Raw genomic sequence first — 17203 nt, forward strand, 5'->3', positions numbered from 1 at the left:
TCGCCTAAAACAGTACAAACTAACGAAAAACAAATTACACAGGTGTTCTCACTTGTGATTGATTAGAGCCCAGGTTGAAGGTGGGCGGGGCTATGGTGGGATTTCTGTTACAGGCTCAATCCAATTATAATGGTAAACGTGTAATTTGTCCCGCCCTAACAGATGCAAGACAACTAAGTTAAATGTGTTGCTCAGGGGTGAATCCACTAAGTCCATTAAACTGCTGTTTTTAAGTAACCACAGATAAGTTATACGGTATTTAAAAGGCTTGAGTATTGTTTAATGTCTATTGTGTTCCTGTCATTATGCACATCACTTACAGTGTGTTTCCAAAATCAGTTTATAACTTTTATAACCTTTCAAAATGATGGTACTTAAGTGCTCAATTTTCCCTTAGTCAGGCCTGCAAAAAAAACATGTTCCTAGCAAAAAAAAAAAAAAAATCATTTCCCTAAATCTGATATCTCTACTCAGTAAATGGGGGAGAAGAATGTGCTGTTAAAGCTGTAATGAGGCAGCACTGTACTGTACTCTTTGCAAAAGCACACACACAGTAGTGCACATTAGAAGCCTGATAAGAAAATGTGATTGAAGTGTTGTTGCTAAAATGTAAAAACTGCTGTGTTCACTTTTGGTAGTCCATGTTCAGTCCATGTCCATTCCATGTCCGAAAGTACAGCACACATTAAACATTAGCATGCAACCCCTTGTGTAAGGGCATTGAGCAAATATACCTAGCAGGCACTGAGCCAAGAGGAATACAATGAAGGCTTTTCAGAACCTTAATCTGACTATTAGAAAATGAGCTCACAAACTATACTGTACGTTTCAGCACTTTTATTTGTCAAAATGTCTAAAAATTCAGTACGTGGTAAAAAGAAGACACACTTTAAAAGAAATATTGGTAGATGTCAATGAAGCCTGAATTCAGCATGAAATAAAACTGAGCCAGCTTTTCAGGATCAACACAAAATGCAAAAAGAAACTCACATTTGCACAAAAAAAAACAACCTCCTATATGCAGACAAATGTTTACGTTAGCTACAAATCAGATGATTTTATTTCTGATGAGTCCATAGGTTCTTGTCAGCGGGTACTCCAGGTGACCTGGTGTCGGGGAATCTAATTTATCACGTCTATCTGGAAGAGTTGGAGCTGGAACGAGAGCGGTGACGCCTGCGACCAGGAGATCTGGAGCGAGAGCGGCGGCGTGCTGGGGACCGTCTCCTGGGGGAGCGGGACCTACAAGAAAACATTTGTGGTTTGAAAGCAGAAAAATGAGCATACTTAATCTTAACCAGAGGCCAGATCTATATGTTCAGACTGAAAATCATTCAAAGTCAAATGTATTTTGGGAACATGAGGCAAATAAGGTTGTGAGTCTGACCTCCTCCTCATGCGTGGTGGGCTGCGACGCCACATAGGTGGTGGCGGGGGCATTCTGCGAGGGGGAGAGGGTCTACGAGGTGGGGGACGGACTCGCTGAGTCAGCACAGCAGATGCAGAAATTTCCTGTCCATCAATCTGACCTATTAATAACATCATCATCATGGAAAGTTATTCAACATGAACACCCGGACCAGTCCTGTGAGACAGAGGCAATGAAACAAGCAATGTGACCTACCTCCATCCATGTGTTTGAGGGCCTTCTGTGCCTCCTCAGGAGTCTCAAACTCCACGTAAGCGTAGCCCCTGGACAGGTGTGGGTGGAGCCTGTCTGTTGGCATTTCAACCATTTTTATTTTCCCATAAGTAGAGAAGATCTCCTGGATGTGGTCCTGTGCAAAAAAAAGACACAGAGGATCCTTATCAGGATGGTGTAAACTGTGGAGGAATGTTGTTACTGTTGAGCAATGTTGGTCTGTTGACCCATAATCATAATGACACCATGTCAAAAATAATTCTTTTAACTCTTTTTTTACTTTCTACAATGGCAAATGTTTTTTTCTACCATGACATTTCTGAAGTATTGCCACAATGTTGTCACATAATCATGATTAAATCTGTGAACAACCTTCGAATCAAGATTAGCAGCTTGAAAACAGCAGAGAGACCCCTTATTTTTGCTGGGCTATAAAATGCAGAACCATTTCTCTCGCTGACCTTGGTGACGTTCCTTGTCAGCCGCCCCAGGTGAACTTTAGTTGGTTTGGGGCTTGGGCTTCTTTTCCTTCGTTCCTTATCATCTCCCCTCTTCTGTGTTTTGGACCTGCAGATTCAGACACAAAGCACTGATTAATTTCATCACAATTTTAGCTAGTAAAAATGCCATATTCTGAAAACACTGTGTAGCTGCATTAGCTAAAAGTGATTTACGCAGAGCGGGAGCGGCGCCGGTTGTCATGGCGTCTGCGGCTGGGGCTTGGGGAGCCTGAGGAGCTTGAAGAGGAGGAGGAACGAGAGCTAGAGGAGCCAGAGCGACTGGAACCAGATGAGCTGGATCCACTTGAGGACCCTGAGCTGGAACCAGAGCTGCTGCTTGAAGTAGAGCTAGATCTGGACCTGGTCATAGTCAAAATAATGGAAAAACACATTTTAATATAAAATGTAGATATTTAAGAATGATATTGTCACTAACATAATTACAAATAATCCCACAAAGAGGCAAATTAGAAAACAAACCTGCTGCTGCTGCTGCCAGTGGAAGCACTGCGGCGTTTCCTTACTTTCTCCCGTCCTCTCTCCTTGTCTCCTTCCTTCGTTCCACTCTTTTCTTTGCCTCTGTCTTTTGTTTTTTCCTCCTCCTTTCGCTTTGTGGGTGATGGTGCCCTTAAGTGAGAGGCAAAGTGCTATTATATACATTGTGAATGGTATAGAGCGGCCATTGTCAGTTAATCGGTCAGTATATTTTACCATTTGTTTAATCATTAAAAATAATAACATTGTAAAAAAATATGTCTTCAAATTTTTGACAACAGAATGATTTACAGTGACCGTAACGTTTACTGCTAACAGCAGAAACCCGCCGCCATTGATTTTCATTCAAAACAAGCAGGAGGTAGCTGGTAACTCGGGCGGATGTTTTTCGATGACTGCTATCTCCACTAAATGCACACACGATCAGAAAATGTTCTATATTTTTCCGTATGAGCTAACCTACATGCTGGAACAGAAACGGGCTTGAATGCGATCCAATAAAGGACTGAACTTACATTTCTTACAAACGAGGTGCTTCGCTGTGACCACTTGCGGCCTGAGAAAACGTCGCTGGGTGATGACGACAAACCGGACGTGACGTATCGACGTGGGCGCCACTTAACAACTTACAACTCATTTGTTTATTTTGGTTATTTGTCGATATAGAGGAAATGTGTGATAACTGTACTTATGTGCGTATGACTGCATCGTAGTTATGCAGAGATTAAATGTATCGTCATGGTATATGAACTGATTTAACCGAATAGGAAACAATAATCTATCTTCCCTCTTGTCGACGAGGTTTGACAAGGTAAGCGCTTCACTTTCTAACGGTACTATTGCTAGCTGTTGGTGTTTGCCAGCTCAGCTAACATCTGTTATTTAACCACAGGCGAACTCAATTTATTCCTGCCACCACAACGAAAAACATTTGCAACAATGTACAGCGTAGCTATGTTAATCTTTAAACAGGACAGACTAACGGTAGTTAGCGACAAGTGTAGATGTATTCATTGACGCTGGGTAGTCTTGTTTTGCATTACGTAAATATAAAACTAATTTTTAATCTGCACAAAAACATATTTATAATAAGCAGTAACAACCTAGCCTTGTTACTGATTTGTCACGAAATATACAGAAATAATAAGTAGTCGTTCATTTTTATTTATTTATTTTTTTTCATGTGCGGGTCACTATATATTTTTTATTCTTATATAATAATATGTGTCTCATCCCAACTTTGAAAACGAAGTCAAACCATGAAAACTAGGCGTTTTTTAATATTTTATGGATGTAGAATTCATTGTGTTACATTAAGACATTGACTGGATCGCATTTATTACACATGGTGGTTTTATACAAAAGTTTGACTCACTTGGTGGGGCACCCAAACCTTTGCACATGCCACCACGGTGCATTGATATTTGAAGAAATGTGAAGATCTTTGCTAAAGGAGCTCCATTTGCTTCCACATTTTTTTAGATTTATTTGTCAGTATTAAATATAAAATAAGTGTTAGTTAAATTTTTTTCTTCTTTGAATGTCCTAGAGAATAACAGCCAAACTCACAGAGCTCCTCGGGTTTGAGAGACCATGGGCCGGCTGGATGATGCTGCCAAACACAAAGTGGTGGAGCTGCGGAAAGCTGGTCTGAGTTTCCGTAAGATCAAAGCTGTGCTGGAGCTGGAGAACATCAAGGTGTCCGCCCAGGCCATCTACCTGTTCCTGAGGGAGTTCCAGGGGAGGCCGCCAGGGAGGGTCAGACCTGTCGAGGCCGGAAGCGGCACAACAACAGCACAAGTGCAAGGTCGAGCCGGGCCAGCGCAAGAGAGCTGGAGTAACATTCGTCTCCAGAACTTACTGCGGGAGGCATCTCATCATGCTGGCTTTACGGCAGCTGCGGACTTTGCCAAACAAACTTCCACAAATCAAGAGTCGAGTGCAAAGTCATCTGGGTATGGGGAGACCAGTGGAGGCAGCAGGCCAGAACAGCAGCACGAGGGAGAAAAGGAAGAGAATGACATCCAGATTGTTAGCGTCACCTCCCTTGCACAGAGCAGCCAACAAAGAGGTCCCCAGCCCAGTGTAACAAGGGCAGAGACGGGTGCTGTGTCTTCCACACTGACAGCCTCTGGAGCGTTCATGAGGAGGAGAGTCACCCCTTCTCCAGCCACCAATTCGATGTTGGCAGCTCGAAAGAGACTTTTGGATAAAGCGTTGTCACATAGGATGAAGGTACCTACTAACCCTAAGTTCCTTAATGTCTTACAGTTGTACTTGTTAGATTTATAGCACTGAATTGTCTTTCAGTCTTAACTTGTATATATTGTTGTTCAACAGTCATTCCATCAGGTGGCATCACTGTTGAGGAGAGATCACTCGAGTATCCAGGCTGCTGATTTGAGAAGTGCAATGTCTCAGCCGCCTGAAACGTATGATCTGACCACTGAAAAGGTGAGAAAAAACTGATCACAAGCTTAGTTCAACAAGTGTGTTCCAGCACTTTTTTAAAGATAGACTGTCACTTCTCTTGACCAAGCCACAATACATATTTGCTAAGTCCAGGGTTATATTTGTATAATGAGTCTTTGCTTTTACACCAGTAGCTGTTGTATGTCATGGTGTATGTCTTAACCTGATTATAGGAGTCTGACTCAGTCTAATTTTTATATTTATGTAAGACTGTATAATAACTTTCATATCTTCTGAATGTTGCACAGACTGTTATGGAGGGTCAGCCTGGAGGAGGCGGCACTCCCAGACGTTTTCTGACACAGAGACCAGGTCTGTCTGTCCGTTCCCCTCACCTTCCACCGCGGGTCGGCATTCGTCTTCCTAATCGGCCACCAGCAACTTTAACATCCTCAGCTCCTGGGAGTGCCATCATTCGCCTCCAGGCCCCTGGAGTCCAGGGCGCCACTCGTAGCGATGGGAACCTGAGCCCCCAGCAGGGAGTCCAGGACTCTGGAGGGAGAAGTGGCCTGCAGGATCAGATTCAGACCCTGGGTTCTGAGGTGCGCAGCTTGGGCCTGGCAGTGAAAATGCTGGTGGAGCAGCAGTGCCGCCTGGAGAGGGAGCAGGCACAGCAGACACACATTCAGAAGCAGATCCTCAACACCCTACAGAACCTCGCCTCCAAACTGGGACAGTGTAGCAGTGCTCAGCAACAGCACAACAAAACTCCATCACCATCTGCATTACCAACAGCCTCTGCATCTACCTCCTTCAGCCAAGACACCTTCAGCTTTAGTCAAGGCACATACACTCAGTGCAGCCAAACCCAGCCAAGCTACAGCTCTTTAGAGGGTTTAGAAAATGTAGAGGCCTTTAAACTGCCAGGACTGAGCCCTACAAGCATGAATGGGTTTCCGCCATGTAGCAATGCAGAGAGCCTCCCACTCACCCACACTCCCCCTCAAACACAACCGTACGCAGCTGCATACACACAGCAAACCAGTCAAACACTCATGCCGCCTTATACACAATCCTACGTCCCTACATACAGCCAGTCACATTCTCAGAGTTTCAGAATATCAGAGAGCAAGTCATCTGATTTCCCAAGCAGCTGTTCAGCGAGGACTCTACAGGACTGCAGTGCATCCACGCAGCCAGTGATGAACTCTAACCACTCTGCACAGGAACAACAGATCAATATTATCAAAGTGGAAGGACCGTAGAGGAATTCAGTTTCCGCAGTGTTTTGGGACTATAAGGGCTCGGATGTTTTTTTTTTTTTAGAGTCACTTTAGTACAGATATTTAAGACACACATTTTTTTACAATTAACAAATGGTGTAGCATTTTTTAAATTAATTTATTTCCAAAGTACATTTTAAGAGATTACAAACAGCAATAGATTAAAGGGATAACAATGCTTTCCTAAAAAAATGGTCATGATTTTTCTTTACCATTGACAATGAACTTAGACAAAATGATGTCCAGGCATTGTATCATTTTTTGTTAAAACTCCTCTTGTTTATTTTGTATCAACCTATTTTGTATCACTAGGACTGGCATACAGACTGCTAATTTTCATACCTCTGTACTAACCGAAAAATAATAATAATAATAAAGAGCTAGGTATGATGCAAATCACATTCTCATTTCAGTGTGTCAGGTAGTGTGTGAGAAGCTAATATATTGAGATGTTCTCCACCAAAACACATTCCATGATACCTTATCATTGAATAAAGTTGTGTATAAATCTCAAACAGTAAGATTAGCATAATGACTACACAGCAGAAGCTTACCAAAGGTGCAGTTAATCTTATTACTCGTGTCATTCTTAATGATTAATCATTGTAAAATTTCTTAGTGAGAGATAGTGGCTTCTGTTTGACATTGTCAATGTTTGTCAGACCCTGATGATAGCACAGAGCTTGTGAGGTGGAGGGGAGAGGGCGAAGCCCATAACTGGTGTCAGATCCAGTTCATCCTCTGTAACTCCAGGTGGAGGGGTGAAACGAAAGTGCTGGAGGAGGGAGGTGAAGAAGAGGAAGATCTCCATCCTGGCCAGACTCTCTCCCACGCAAGTCCTCGAGCCTGAAACAAATGAAGGAGCGTCACATCTTCAGGTGAATTCACATCTCATTGCAATAACAAAATAGGTACCTGCAGAGAATGGTAGAAAAGCATCCCTCTGTCTAAAATTCCCCTTTTTATCCAGAAAATGCCCTGGGTTGAAAGTGTTAGTGTTTTCCCAGACATCTTCATCCTGAAGAGCAGATGACAGTAGAACAACCACTGGGGTCCCCTAAAATACACAGGAAATGGTGGCACATTGTAGATTAGATTTTTTGGTTTTTCGTGGTTCCAGAATAATTCTTAACATATAAATTAAAGTCACTCCTTTTGACAAACCAATACTGAAGTCTATAAACTATAGTTTCGCAGTGAAAGCAGCCCACAAAGCACTGTGTTTTTTAACAGTTGTTTTACCTTCTTGATGAAGTAGCCCTGGAAGGTGGTGTCTCTGGAAGCACAGCGTGCAAGTACAGGCACAGCTTTGGCCATTCTCTGTGTTTCATGGATGACAGCATCAGTGTAGGGCAGGCTCTTTCTGTCCTCTGCTCGGACCTGGCGACTTCCTACCACCCTGTCCAGCTCTTCCTGGACCTGATCTAAGAGATGGTAAGTAAAAACTGATTAACATTGTAGTGAATGAGAGAACAGTGTTGCCCAGTTAGCTTGTCTTTTTTTACCCCACACAAGGGGGCACTGTAACACAAGCTTCCTGTTAACTGTGTATCATCTTGTTTAAAGTGCTCTGACTTCACTGAAGACCAGTGGTTGTCTCACTGCCTGATGAATAAGGATGACAGTTCAAGTTACACCAAGCCTAATCAAATAAGATGTTTATAAGCAAGTCCTCCATGAAATACCCCTCAGTAATTAAGTGTGTATTATGTTCCTACCTTGTATCTTTGGGTACTTGGCCATGAACAGTAAACCATATCTTATGGTAGATGACGTAGTGTCAGTACCAGCAGTAAACAGGTTGACAACAGTCAGCTGTAGGTTGTTTTTGTGATAGTGAGAATTCATAATTCCAGATGCCTTAAAAGTATTGAAAATAAGTGTCAGTGATACAATTTCTTTTCAGTAGTTTTATATTCAACAACCACAGGCAGCTTTTGCTTGGGTAATTCAGCAATTTTCTCTTCACCAAAAAAAACCTATATGTTATGTATGTAATATTTTTGATGTTACATACATTTAATACACAAATTAATATTTAATGGACAAAAAATTGGATGGCCAAATAGTTTTCCTCCCATACCCCAAGAAACAATTATATTTATACCTCAAGCTGCATCTTGCGGGCCAGAAAGGAATCCACCAAACCTCTGCACATTTGTGGATTAAGGGTCTCCTGTAAACCCTTGATCAGTTGTGTTATCTGTTTTCTATTTGCAAATGCACTCTCCATCAGTTGCTTTCGGGCTCCAAGCCAACCGAACAACCTTGGAAAGCTGTTGTATAACTGTCAAACAAACAAATTCACATTAATTACTTACATAAGAGCAGACAGTGGTTATACATTTTATAGAACAGTTTGGCTAGGAAGTCACCTGGATTACTGGAAATGACCTAATTTCTTTCAACAGAGGTGATGGTATTTTCTGATCCTGCAACATCTTGTTGCTAGTGCATAACCTAACTCTCCCAGTCCAGCTGGGAGTTAAGAATCAGAAAACCTGAAATATTCTCAACTAGCAGAATACTGGCAACCTCAATGTCTGACTTCCAAAGCGATCTGGATTTGAGAGCTGACCTTTTACCCTGTTCAACAGAGAGAGCTGGACATTGTAATCATTGACAAATTTATATCTACACCAGTTAGTGAGTGCTCTTACTTGAGTTTGTGTTTCTTGTAGATAAGTGACACAAACAGCCATGGGGAAGGAGGTGGGAGAGTGGTAAATGAGTTGTTACTATATGTGGAATATTACTACATAATGCAGTGCAATACCTGTATTGAAGGAGAACCCATGAGTTGAGTGTTCTTACTAGCTCGGTGCACCATAGATCTGAACTCTTGGTCATCATATTCAAATCTGTTTCCATAGACAATAGAACTGATGATATTAGAGACAGCATAGCTCAATGGCTGGGACGTGTCAAAGGCTTTCCCTGAGAGAAAAAAAAAGTGTTTTTCATTGGCTCAAACCCTAACAGCAAAAAATTTTGGATATGTCATAGTATAATACATAATAGATATATATAAAACTGAAGTTCTTGGGTAAAAGGTTTATTACCTTCCTTTTCTTTAAATATATTAATCAGGTATTGACTCTCCTCTATAATTTTCTCTTCATTTGCTCTTTTTCCCATTCCAAAGTATTTCAGGGTAGTTAGTGCAAAATGCCTCATCTCTTTCCATGAGTCTCCATCATTAAAAACAATTCCTGGAGATGACAGAGATTTAGTTTTTCTTGTTGTTTTCAATGTTGTTGTAGGTAAAGGAGCATAGTTTTCAAGTAGCTCAAGACAATAAAATAAAAAAAGGAAATAGGGTAAAAACAAAATATATGTAATACAATTTAAAAAAAATACAAAATTAGCATATTTTTTGTTGTTCCTCACCATGTGTTAATTTCAGGTCATTGATGATTGGCAAAGGTTCTTTCCCTTGAAATGCGTCATGGTTGATCAGAGCCTGTTTGATCGTCTTGTACCCTGCCAGCACCACCATTTTTTTGGGTCCAAAGTAGACTGTGAATACTGGTCCATACTTTTTGGAGAGCTTAAATGTATGAATAAATAAACCCTTTAAAACTGAAAGATTATACAAACATCAAACATCCATCTACCTGTAAATGTACTGTTATGCATCTGTTGATAGATTTTTTTGTAACTTTCTGTCAAAATATTCACATGATTTCTTCCCATTGTTGCTCCCCATAATTCACGTTAATGTTTCCTTTGGCAATCACACTTTATATGCCATTTACTTACCTCATACAGCGTGTTGTGAGGTGACTTAGAATCAAACTGTAGGAAATTGCCCAGCAGAGGCAGTGGCCTGGGTCCTGGAGGCTCCTTTTTCAGGGGGCTGAAGCTGGGGAAGAATAGAAAGAGCAGAAGTAGGATCACAAATGTGCCCAGTAGAGTGGCTGTACTGGTGGACTGCAGGAAAATATCCTCCATTGAAGCCAGAAGACTTGTGAGCTCCTTCTCCTTAGTCTCTGGGTTCCATCTGGTTATTGTAGCCTACAACTTAGAGGTGAACTTTGCACCCATGTACCACTGTCAGCTATTGCTTGTATTAAAAGATAGGCATGGCAACACACTACAACCTTTTAAGTTAAAGCAACATTATGCAACTAGCTCACCTTAAAATAACATCTTCAAATCAAACAAATCAAACAAAATCCTTTTGTAATGGTACACAGACTTGTAATAGGGAGAATGATTCTTCTTTCATTCCCACTCTGAGCACTAATGCTTGTTTTTAACTGTGTAATTTATTTTGGTGAGCAGGTAGATGTCAGGGGAGGGGTGTATAACTGAGTGATACTCACTGGCTTTAACTGCTGGAATCAGGCCCAGCAAGTTCAAGAGTAATGAGAACTGTAGATCAATGAAAAAGACCAAATAGTTTTAATAAAAAACATTGTTCATCTTAGAAAATATCAGTATAACAGCAGTATCCTGGAAGCCAGGGATCATGGGGGACATACGCCTTTTGGCCAGGTTTCAGTTCAGTGAGTGAGACTACACAGTCAGAGCTCCAGTTAAGCAATTGATGTTTTCTGTACATTAAGATTAAGGTACAGCCTTTGCTTTCTGCACATGAAACAGACTCAGTGTGTTGCTTTAAGTGACAAGCTCCACAATCTATACTATTTTAAGAACATCAGATCACATTTTATGATCAATTTATGCAGCCAACCAATGTGTTCACATAACTTTTCTTGCCAGTGTAGAAAATCACAGGTTCATTCCTGATTTTTATTTTATTTTCTCAATCACAATGGATCAAACATGAAACTTTGAGACTATAATTCTTAAATGTGTTATCGTCAAACTTTTATTTTTAAAAGTCACACTCACAAACTGTAAATTATAAAAGAGTTTAACATCTTGTTAAAAAAAGTTTAATTTATTATTATATCAGTTAACTACAGTACACAAAACTGTCAAGCCACACTCTGCCCTTGAGAGGAGGATTAGATTGAGGATTATAGAAACTATCCCTTTCCTGTAATGTGATCAGATTTACCCTTAAATGCTATCTTTCACAGTTGTAATAGTTTGAATAATGCAGCTATCCTACGCTTGTATACACTTTTATTTCAAATATATGCTACAAACAAATGTATGATGGGTTTAATGGAAAATCAATAAAATTTGTTGAAGAAAAATATAGAAACACTGTTCCGCAATGTCACAAGTTTGTTTTTGTTGTGTAACCTTGTCAACATATTGTTCTCGTCTTTGCAGATTAGATTGGTGTGAAATCCTGTGTATGCGGTTTTGAGTGTCAGCCAGAGAGGTTTGTTTTTTCAGTTCCCACTTTCACCATGGTATAAAAACAAAACACAATAAGGTCCAGCTGTCATCTTCATTGGCGACTGACAGCACATAGCTCATGAGGTGAAGGGGTGAGGGTGAAGCCCACAACTGGTGTAATATCCAGTTCATCCTCCGTAACTCCAGGTGGAGGAGTGAAACGGAAGCGCTGAAGGAGGGAGGTGAAGAAGAGGAAGAGCTCCATTCTGGCCAGACTCTCTCCGAGGCAGGCCCTGCGACCTGGAAGAACAAAGAGCTGTGGTTGAATTGAACATGATCATGCATGTACAGCCACACCTGTAGTTGATATCAGTTCTTATACCTGCAGAAAAGGGCATGAAGGCATCTCTCCTGATGAATTTACCCGCCTTATCCAGGAAGTGGGAAGGGTTGAAAGTGTGCGGGCTCTCCCACTCGCTCTCATCATACAGGACAGAAGTGAGAAGAGGAAACACAGTAGTTCCCTGGGGGCAAAAGGAGAAAGCAGGTCTCAGAGCAAGAGCACAGTTTTCAGAGATGGAGGAACATATCCAACAAAAACTTTAATTTGTGCGGACTTGGACTGATGTGAGAAACCTTTTTGATAAAGTAGTTCTGTAAGGTGACGTCTCGGCTGGTGCTGTGAGGAATCGCCATGGGGACGATGTTGGCGAGTCTCTGTGTCTCATGGATGACAGCGTCAGTGTACGGCAAGCTCTTCCTGTCCTCTACACAAACCTGACGGCTTCCGACCACCCTGCTCAGCTCCTCCTGGACTTGGTCTGGATGCACATGGAATTGAGATCAAATCTAACAAATATGTGATGCTGTTTAAACCCAATTTTATGCGAGCACTGTAAACTGATCTGAGTCTGTGGATATACTCTTGCACCTTGAATGTGAGGGTACTTGGCCATGAAAAGTAGACACCACTGAAGTGTAACTGCTGTGGTATCAGTTCCAGCTGCAAACAAATTTCCCACACTGTACATCAGGTTGTCATCATGGTAGAGTGAATCCTTAGTTCCAGACTCCTATAACATAACAGACAGAAAATGGGGATTACACTTATGTTTGATCAGTATTAGGAGTGGATTCAATGGAGTTGGACACCTCACCTCCAGATTTTGCTTACGGGTCAGGAATGCATCAACAAAGCATCTACACATCTCAGGGTTCAGAGTCTCCTTCAGACCTGCTATTATCCGTCTCAAGTCTGCCTTACTCTCCTCCACAAACCTCTTCAAATCCCTCCAGTTTTTAAGACAAGGTCCCAGCCAAGGGAAGAAGTTGTACATCTGTAACAGCGCACAATACAAACCATGTAATTATTGTAGGATTTAACAGCAACAATGTATATTCCACCTTTTAAGCCACAGGTTAAGTCTTTAATATGCAGGGCAATGTGAAATTCCCTTGTAATCATTAAGTCACTCCACTGTACCAGGATGGAGACTGATCCCGTCAGATGGATGGACTTGTGGTCTCTTTCCACCATAGTTTGGAGGTCAGGATCTTTGTATTCAAACCTCTTCCCAAACATGAGAGCTGATATAATATTTGAAGCTGCATAACAAATTGTCTGGGTGTTGTTGAAGGCTTTACCTGAGATGAGAGAAAGAAAGAACGTGTATATTATTCAAGGGACTGCTATAAATTAAAACGAGTGGTGTGCAATTGACCCAGTCTGGCACAAAATAGCACTGACACGATAGCAGGTTAACTTTACCTGAAACCACTGGGTTGTTTAGACTCAGCGTTTATACTACTGTAGGGTTATTTACTCTAACTAAGATATGATTATTATGGCACAGTGTTAGAAACCCCAAGCTAAAGCGTTATCTTAAAACGATAACACATGTATTGTTCATTGTACAAAATGATGCACATGTGATATTCAAAACTCCAAAAGATATTATCAAACACCAGTAACAAATACTGGTATATACATTTAAAAAAGAGCTAGAGTAGATTATGAGAATTTAGATTTGTTTTATCAAATACTGCTCAGTGATTTCTTTGGTGTGCATATGAATCTGTGCAGAGCTTTAGAGGAGATCCTGTTACCTTCATGTTTTTCAAATTCTTCAATCAGGTGGTGACATTCCTCAATGATTTTCCCCTCACTAATCCTCTTGCCCATCCCAAAATCTCTCAGCGTAGTTAGAGCAAAGCGCCTCATTTCTTTCCATGAGTCGCCATTAGAAAATATTATACCTGGAAACAAAAGCAGTTGACTTGTTTAAACACTAACAAAAACAATATACAGAAAAAAAACTCAGAGGACATTTTCTTACCATGTCCTTCGGTGAAATCATAGAATATGGGAGTGATCTCTCTGTCTCCAAACTCTTCAGCATGGTTAACCAGAGCCTGTTTGACTGTCCTGTATCCTGCCAGGACCACCACCTTCTTAAATCCAAAGTAGACTGTGAACACTGGTCCATATGTTTTGGACAGCTAGAAACATCCAGGTAAGTAAAAGAAAGATGCACAGTCACGTAAGTAATATGACTTCTAAATCAAAAACAGTCTTCTATCACAGCAAAGGAATAAATCATATTGTTTCTGATAGACAAGACATTTCTCACATCAAAAAGAGCCCTGTCGAGTCTCCTGAGATCCAACTGAAGCAGGTTACCAAGCAGGGGTAGAGGTTTAGGTCCTGGAGGCTCCCTCTGATTTTCTTGGGATCTGAGCTTGGAGAAGAGCAGGTGGAGGACCAGAAGCCCCACAATGGCCCCCAACAGGGAGTATGAAGTGGAGGACTGGAAGAAGCTCTTCCAGCATTATGCTATACTCAAGTGGAAGCTTTGTCTGACTCCTTTCAGAAACACAAAGTTAATAACTGAGCAGCTGTCCTCACAGAGAGTTCAGGCTTCCTGGTTTGTTGACAGTTTTGATGAGATTTACAGGGCAGGGTTGTAGATCAGGTTCCCTCCTTCTTTAAAGGGCCCTCACCAATCACAATGTGAGTCACACTAACCAATATACAGGCTTCACCTTTCGCACCATGACTGACAAGCAGACCAGTTAGCCAATCACAGATCTCATCAATGTCACTCATGATAAAGCAATACAATGGCAATTTGTGGAAAATGTAGGCTCCAGAAAACGAGGAGAGCAGCAGTGGACTCTTAAAAACTGTGCAATGAGAAGATAGATAAAGTTGTTGTGATATGCTTTGGGGCCATAAAAAAAAACAAGTTATGTTTTGGTTATGTGATATTTAAACTCTGCTGCAACGCTCACTGCTCACTATCAGCTGTGACTTCAGTCTGCTTCATATCCTTACCTCAGGATTTTTCTACCAGCCGCAGGCAAAACAAGTTTTACTGTCTTGTTTAAGATAGAGACCAAGCTGTACTGCATACCAGTCATAAGCAAAAATATTTACATGAATACATACATTCTGATAGGAGTAAACTGAAATCTTTCTTATTCATTTCTAAATGATAAATCTTTAATGTATCAACAGTAGTAGCAAATCTGACAATCTGACTAAAGTGATGGACAAGTGACAGAATTCATGTATTATGTATGTAATTCATGACTCCATTAATACCTATTTGTTTGTGTGGATTCAGATTGATGTTAGCAACTGGCTTTGATAAAGTAGCCCTGGAAGGCCTCATTCAAAAGTGACAAGAGGATTATGGGTGAATTTCCGTTGTCTCCGATAAATTTTGTAAAACTAACCGGAGTGAGACGGTCAGTGCAGAGACGGGTGTTGGTGGCGTTCCTCAGCTCTGAATCGGTGTGGCTGTACACAAACCGAATCCACCTCCTCTCACTGCCTTTGAAAATGTAAATAAATAAATACAATAAAGATGACCGAGCTGTTCTGCAAACTCTGGCGTCCAGGGAAGATGTATTGGCGGGACGACGGCACTGCTAGCTGCCAGTAGGACTGTGATGGTCAACTGTAACGAGCACTGATGCCAATGCAGCGTTGGTATTTATAATGGTCACAGTGTTAGGGGCGGGGTTATGCTGACTGGTGGGTCCAGTACGTCATCGAGCCACCGTTTCAGACCATAAAATTGAGAATGAAACTGATGGAAAACTATTAGGTTACTAATAGGTTACAGTCTTTACACTAGTTTTAAGGAACTATTTTCTAATATAAATAATGTGTTTAGAGACAAATCTCTGAATTTGCTTTTCACCGACTTTTAAACTAATGTTACTCCCCACCGGGTCAAAGGTCAACCAGTCAGTTGACCTTTGAGTGTTTAGATGTAAAATGTCGTCACTCCATAATTTTATCCTACTACACATTTGTGTTAATTGCTGTCATAATTAGCTTATGAATTCTTGAGCTATTGTGCTTTGTGGAGTCACAGTGACCTTTGACCTTTGACTACCAAAGCATAATCAGTTCATCCTTGAGTTCAAGCAAAAATGTGTGCCAAGAAATCCCCATTGAGGCATTCCTGTGATGTCGCATTCACAAAAATGGGACAGATGGACAGACGGACCACCAACCTGAAAACATAAAAGCGCTCCTCCGTGGTGTGAAGGGACGGGAGACCCCGTGGTCTTTTGTTCTCTAATAAACTGAGATATTGAAGTTTGGTCACATTACATTTTCTGTTCAACAAAATTTGAAACGAGCTAGAAACCAGACCCAAAAAATGCAGCAGTACCTGTCTCTGCAGGTCAAAGTATCACATAGTAGGAGGATCCACATTTTTATGTGAAGGCCTCACCATGAACTGTACAATCAGGCCATTCACATCCCCATAGGTGCATATAAAGTATGTAAAGTTTTTGTTGAAATATGTATCAGTAGTCGTCTATACTTAGATAGTTATTCTTCTTCCTCTAATTATCATTATTATTTTTGTTGTTGTTGTTACTATATGGTCACAATAAAGAGAGAGATGCACTCATCATTTCTCATTCTAAAGCATTAAAATAAATTCCCTGACTTTTCCCAGAGTAGCAGCCTCATCATAGGCTGTTGATTCCTTTCACTCAAGACGCAGATGAGACTAATATTATAGCAGGTTTTTCAAATATGTGATCCAGATCCACCTTTTAGGCAGAGAGCCAACTTCAGATTCGACCCCAGCTCGTAGCTTAGTAATCTGAATCTGTGCTGAAGGTATGTGTGGCAGTGGTGCTAGGCACTCCCCTTTCTCACCACCTTCTCAAAAGCAAAACAATAACAGAAACTTAATATATTCTTTGTGTGCATAGATGAACAGAGGCATTAAAGAAACTGGACAAGCAGCTTTTGCACATCAGACAAGTAAATCTCTGTGCTCTACCCCCTCACACACTTACAAGTACTGACACATTTTGGTAATGCAAACACAATGTCTGACCCAGATAAACTGTGCTGTAATAACTAAACACCAGCCTTAAGAGTGGTCGGTGTAAAACTGCTGCCCGTTTAAAGGAACCATGTAGCATGTGTAACAATCAGCTTCTCCAATTTAATCAGGTAAATGTATTTATTTTGGCACATAATCCCTAGAATCTACTCTTTTACAGCTCTGCTATGTTATTTTTTCAACCAAACATGGTCAGGAGCAGATTTAATGTGCCTTATTCACTCCATTGTT

The 17203-nt window shown here is 41.0% G+C and overlaps 5 protein-coding genes across 8 annotated transcripts in view; 2 read left to right on the forward strand and 3 right to left on the reverse strand.

Moving 5' to 3' along the window:
• Nucleotides 1-17203, forward strand: part of pam16 (presequence translocase associated motor 16) — a 359227-nt gene that overhangs the window by 156891 nt on the left and 185133 nt on the right. The window lies entirely within an intron of this gene.
• Nucleotides 823-3237, reverse strand: LOC108886144 (RNA-binding protein with serine-rich domain 1). The gene is made up of 7 exons (XM_018680824.2): nucleotides 3153-3237; nucleotides 2623-2769; nucleotides 2317-2502; nucleotides 2104-2209; nucleotides 1625-1778; nucleotides 1388-1529; nucleotides 823-1242 (listed from the first exon to the last, which is right to left on the reverse strand). Coding segments are annotated over exons 1-7 (843 nt in total). The 5' UTR covers nucleotides 3155-3237; the 3' UTR covers nucleotides 823-1136.
• Nucleotides 3259-6314, forward strand: LOC108886141 (uncharacterized). The gene is made up of 4 exons (XM_018680820.2): nucleotides 3259-3448; nucleotides 4187-4872; nucleotides 4978-5091; nucleotides 5358-6314. The coding sequence occupies exons 2-4, from the start codon at nucleotides 4231-4233 to the stop codon at nucleotides 6312-6314; spliced, it is 1713 nt and encodes a 570-aa protein (XP_018536336.1). The 5' UTR covers nucleotides 3259-3448; nucleotides 4187-4230.
• On the reverse strand, nucleotides 6432-10599 carry LOC108886142 (cytochrome P450 2K1). 3 transcript variants are annotated; one of them, XM_051074142.1, is made up of 10 exons: nucleotides 10472-10599; nucleotides 10095-10197; nucleotides 9723-9882; nucleotides 9395-9544; nucleotides 9109-9269; nucleotides 8440-8619; nucleotides 8051-8192; nucleotides 7575-7756; nucleotides 7248-7389; nucleotides 6432-7178 (listed from the first exon to the last, which is right to left on the reverse strand). In XM_051074142.1, the coding sequence occupies exons 3-10, from the start codon at nucleotides 9829-9831 to the stop codon at nucleotides 6991-6993; spliced, it is 1254 nt and encodes a 417-aa protein (XP_050930099.1). In that variant the 5' UTR covers nucleotides 9832-9882; nucleotides 10095-10197; nucleotides 10472-10599; the 3' UTR covers nucleotides 6432-6990. The 3 variants fall into 3 exon arrangements, with proteins under 3 accessions (XP_050930099.1, XP_018536337.1, XP_050930098.1); XM_018680821.2 differs by lacking the exon at nucleotides 10472-10599 and having other exon boundaries at nucleotides 10095-10381; XM_051074141.1 differs by lacking the exons at nucleotides 7248-7389; nucleotides 10472-10599 and having other exon boundaries at nucleotides 6571-7178; nucleotides 10095-10383.
• Nucleotides 10723-15567, reverse strand: LOC108886143 (cytochrome P450 2K1). 2 transcript variants are annotated; one of them, XM_051074147.1, is made up of 10 exons: nucleotides 15330-15567; nucleotides 14222-14454; nucleotides 13928-14090; nucleotides 13698-13847; nucleotides 13075-13235; nucleotides 12749-12928; nucleotides 12523-12664; nucleotides 12228-12412; nucleotides 11974-12115; nucleotides 10723-11891 (listed from the first exon to the last, which is right to left on the reverse strand). In XM_051074147.1, exons 4-10 carry the CDS (start codon nucleotides 13810-13812, stop codon nucleotides 11704-11706), a joined length of 1113 nt encoding a protein of 370 aa, XP_050930104.1. In that variant the 5' UTR covers nucleotides 13813-13847; nucleotides 13928-14090; nucleotides 14222-14454; nucleotides 15330-15567; the 3' UTR covers nucleotides 10723-11703. The 2 variants fall into 2 exon arrangements, with proteins under 2 accessions (XP_050930104.1, XP_018536339.1); XM_018680823.2 differs by lacking the exon at nucleotides 15330-15567 and having other exon boundaries at nucleotides 14222-14664.

This window comes from Lates calcarifer, linkage group LG11 (assembly GCF_001640805.2).
Source record: "Lates calcarifer isolate ASB-BC8 linkage group LG11, TLL_Latcal_v3, whole genome shotgun sequence".
NCBI classification, from domain to species: domain Eukaryota; kingdom Metazoa; phylum Chordata; class Actinopteri; family Centropomidae; genus Lates; species Lates calcarifer.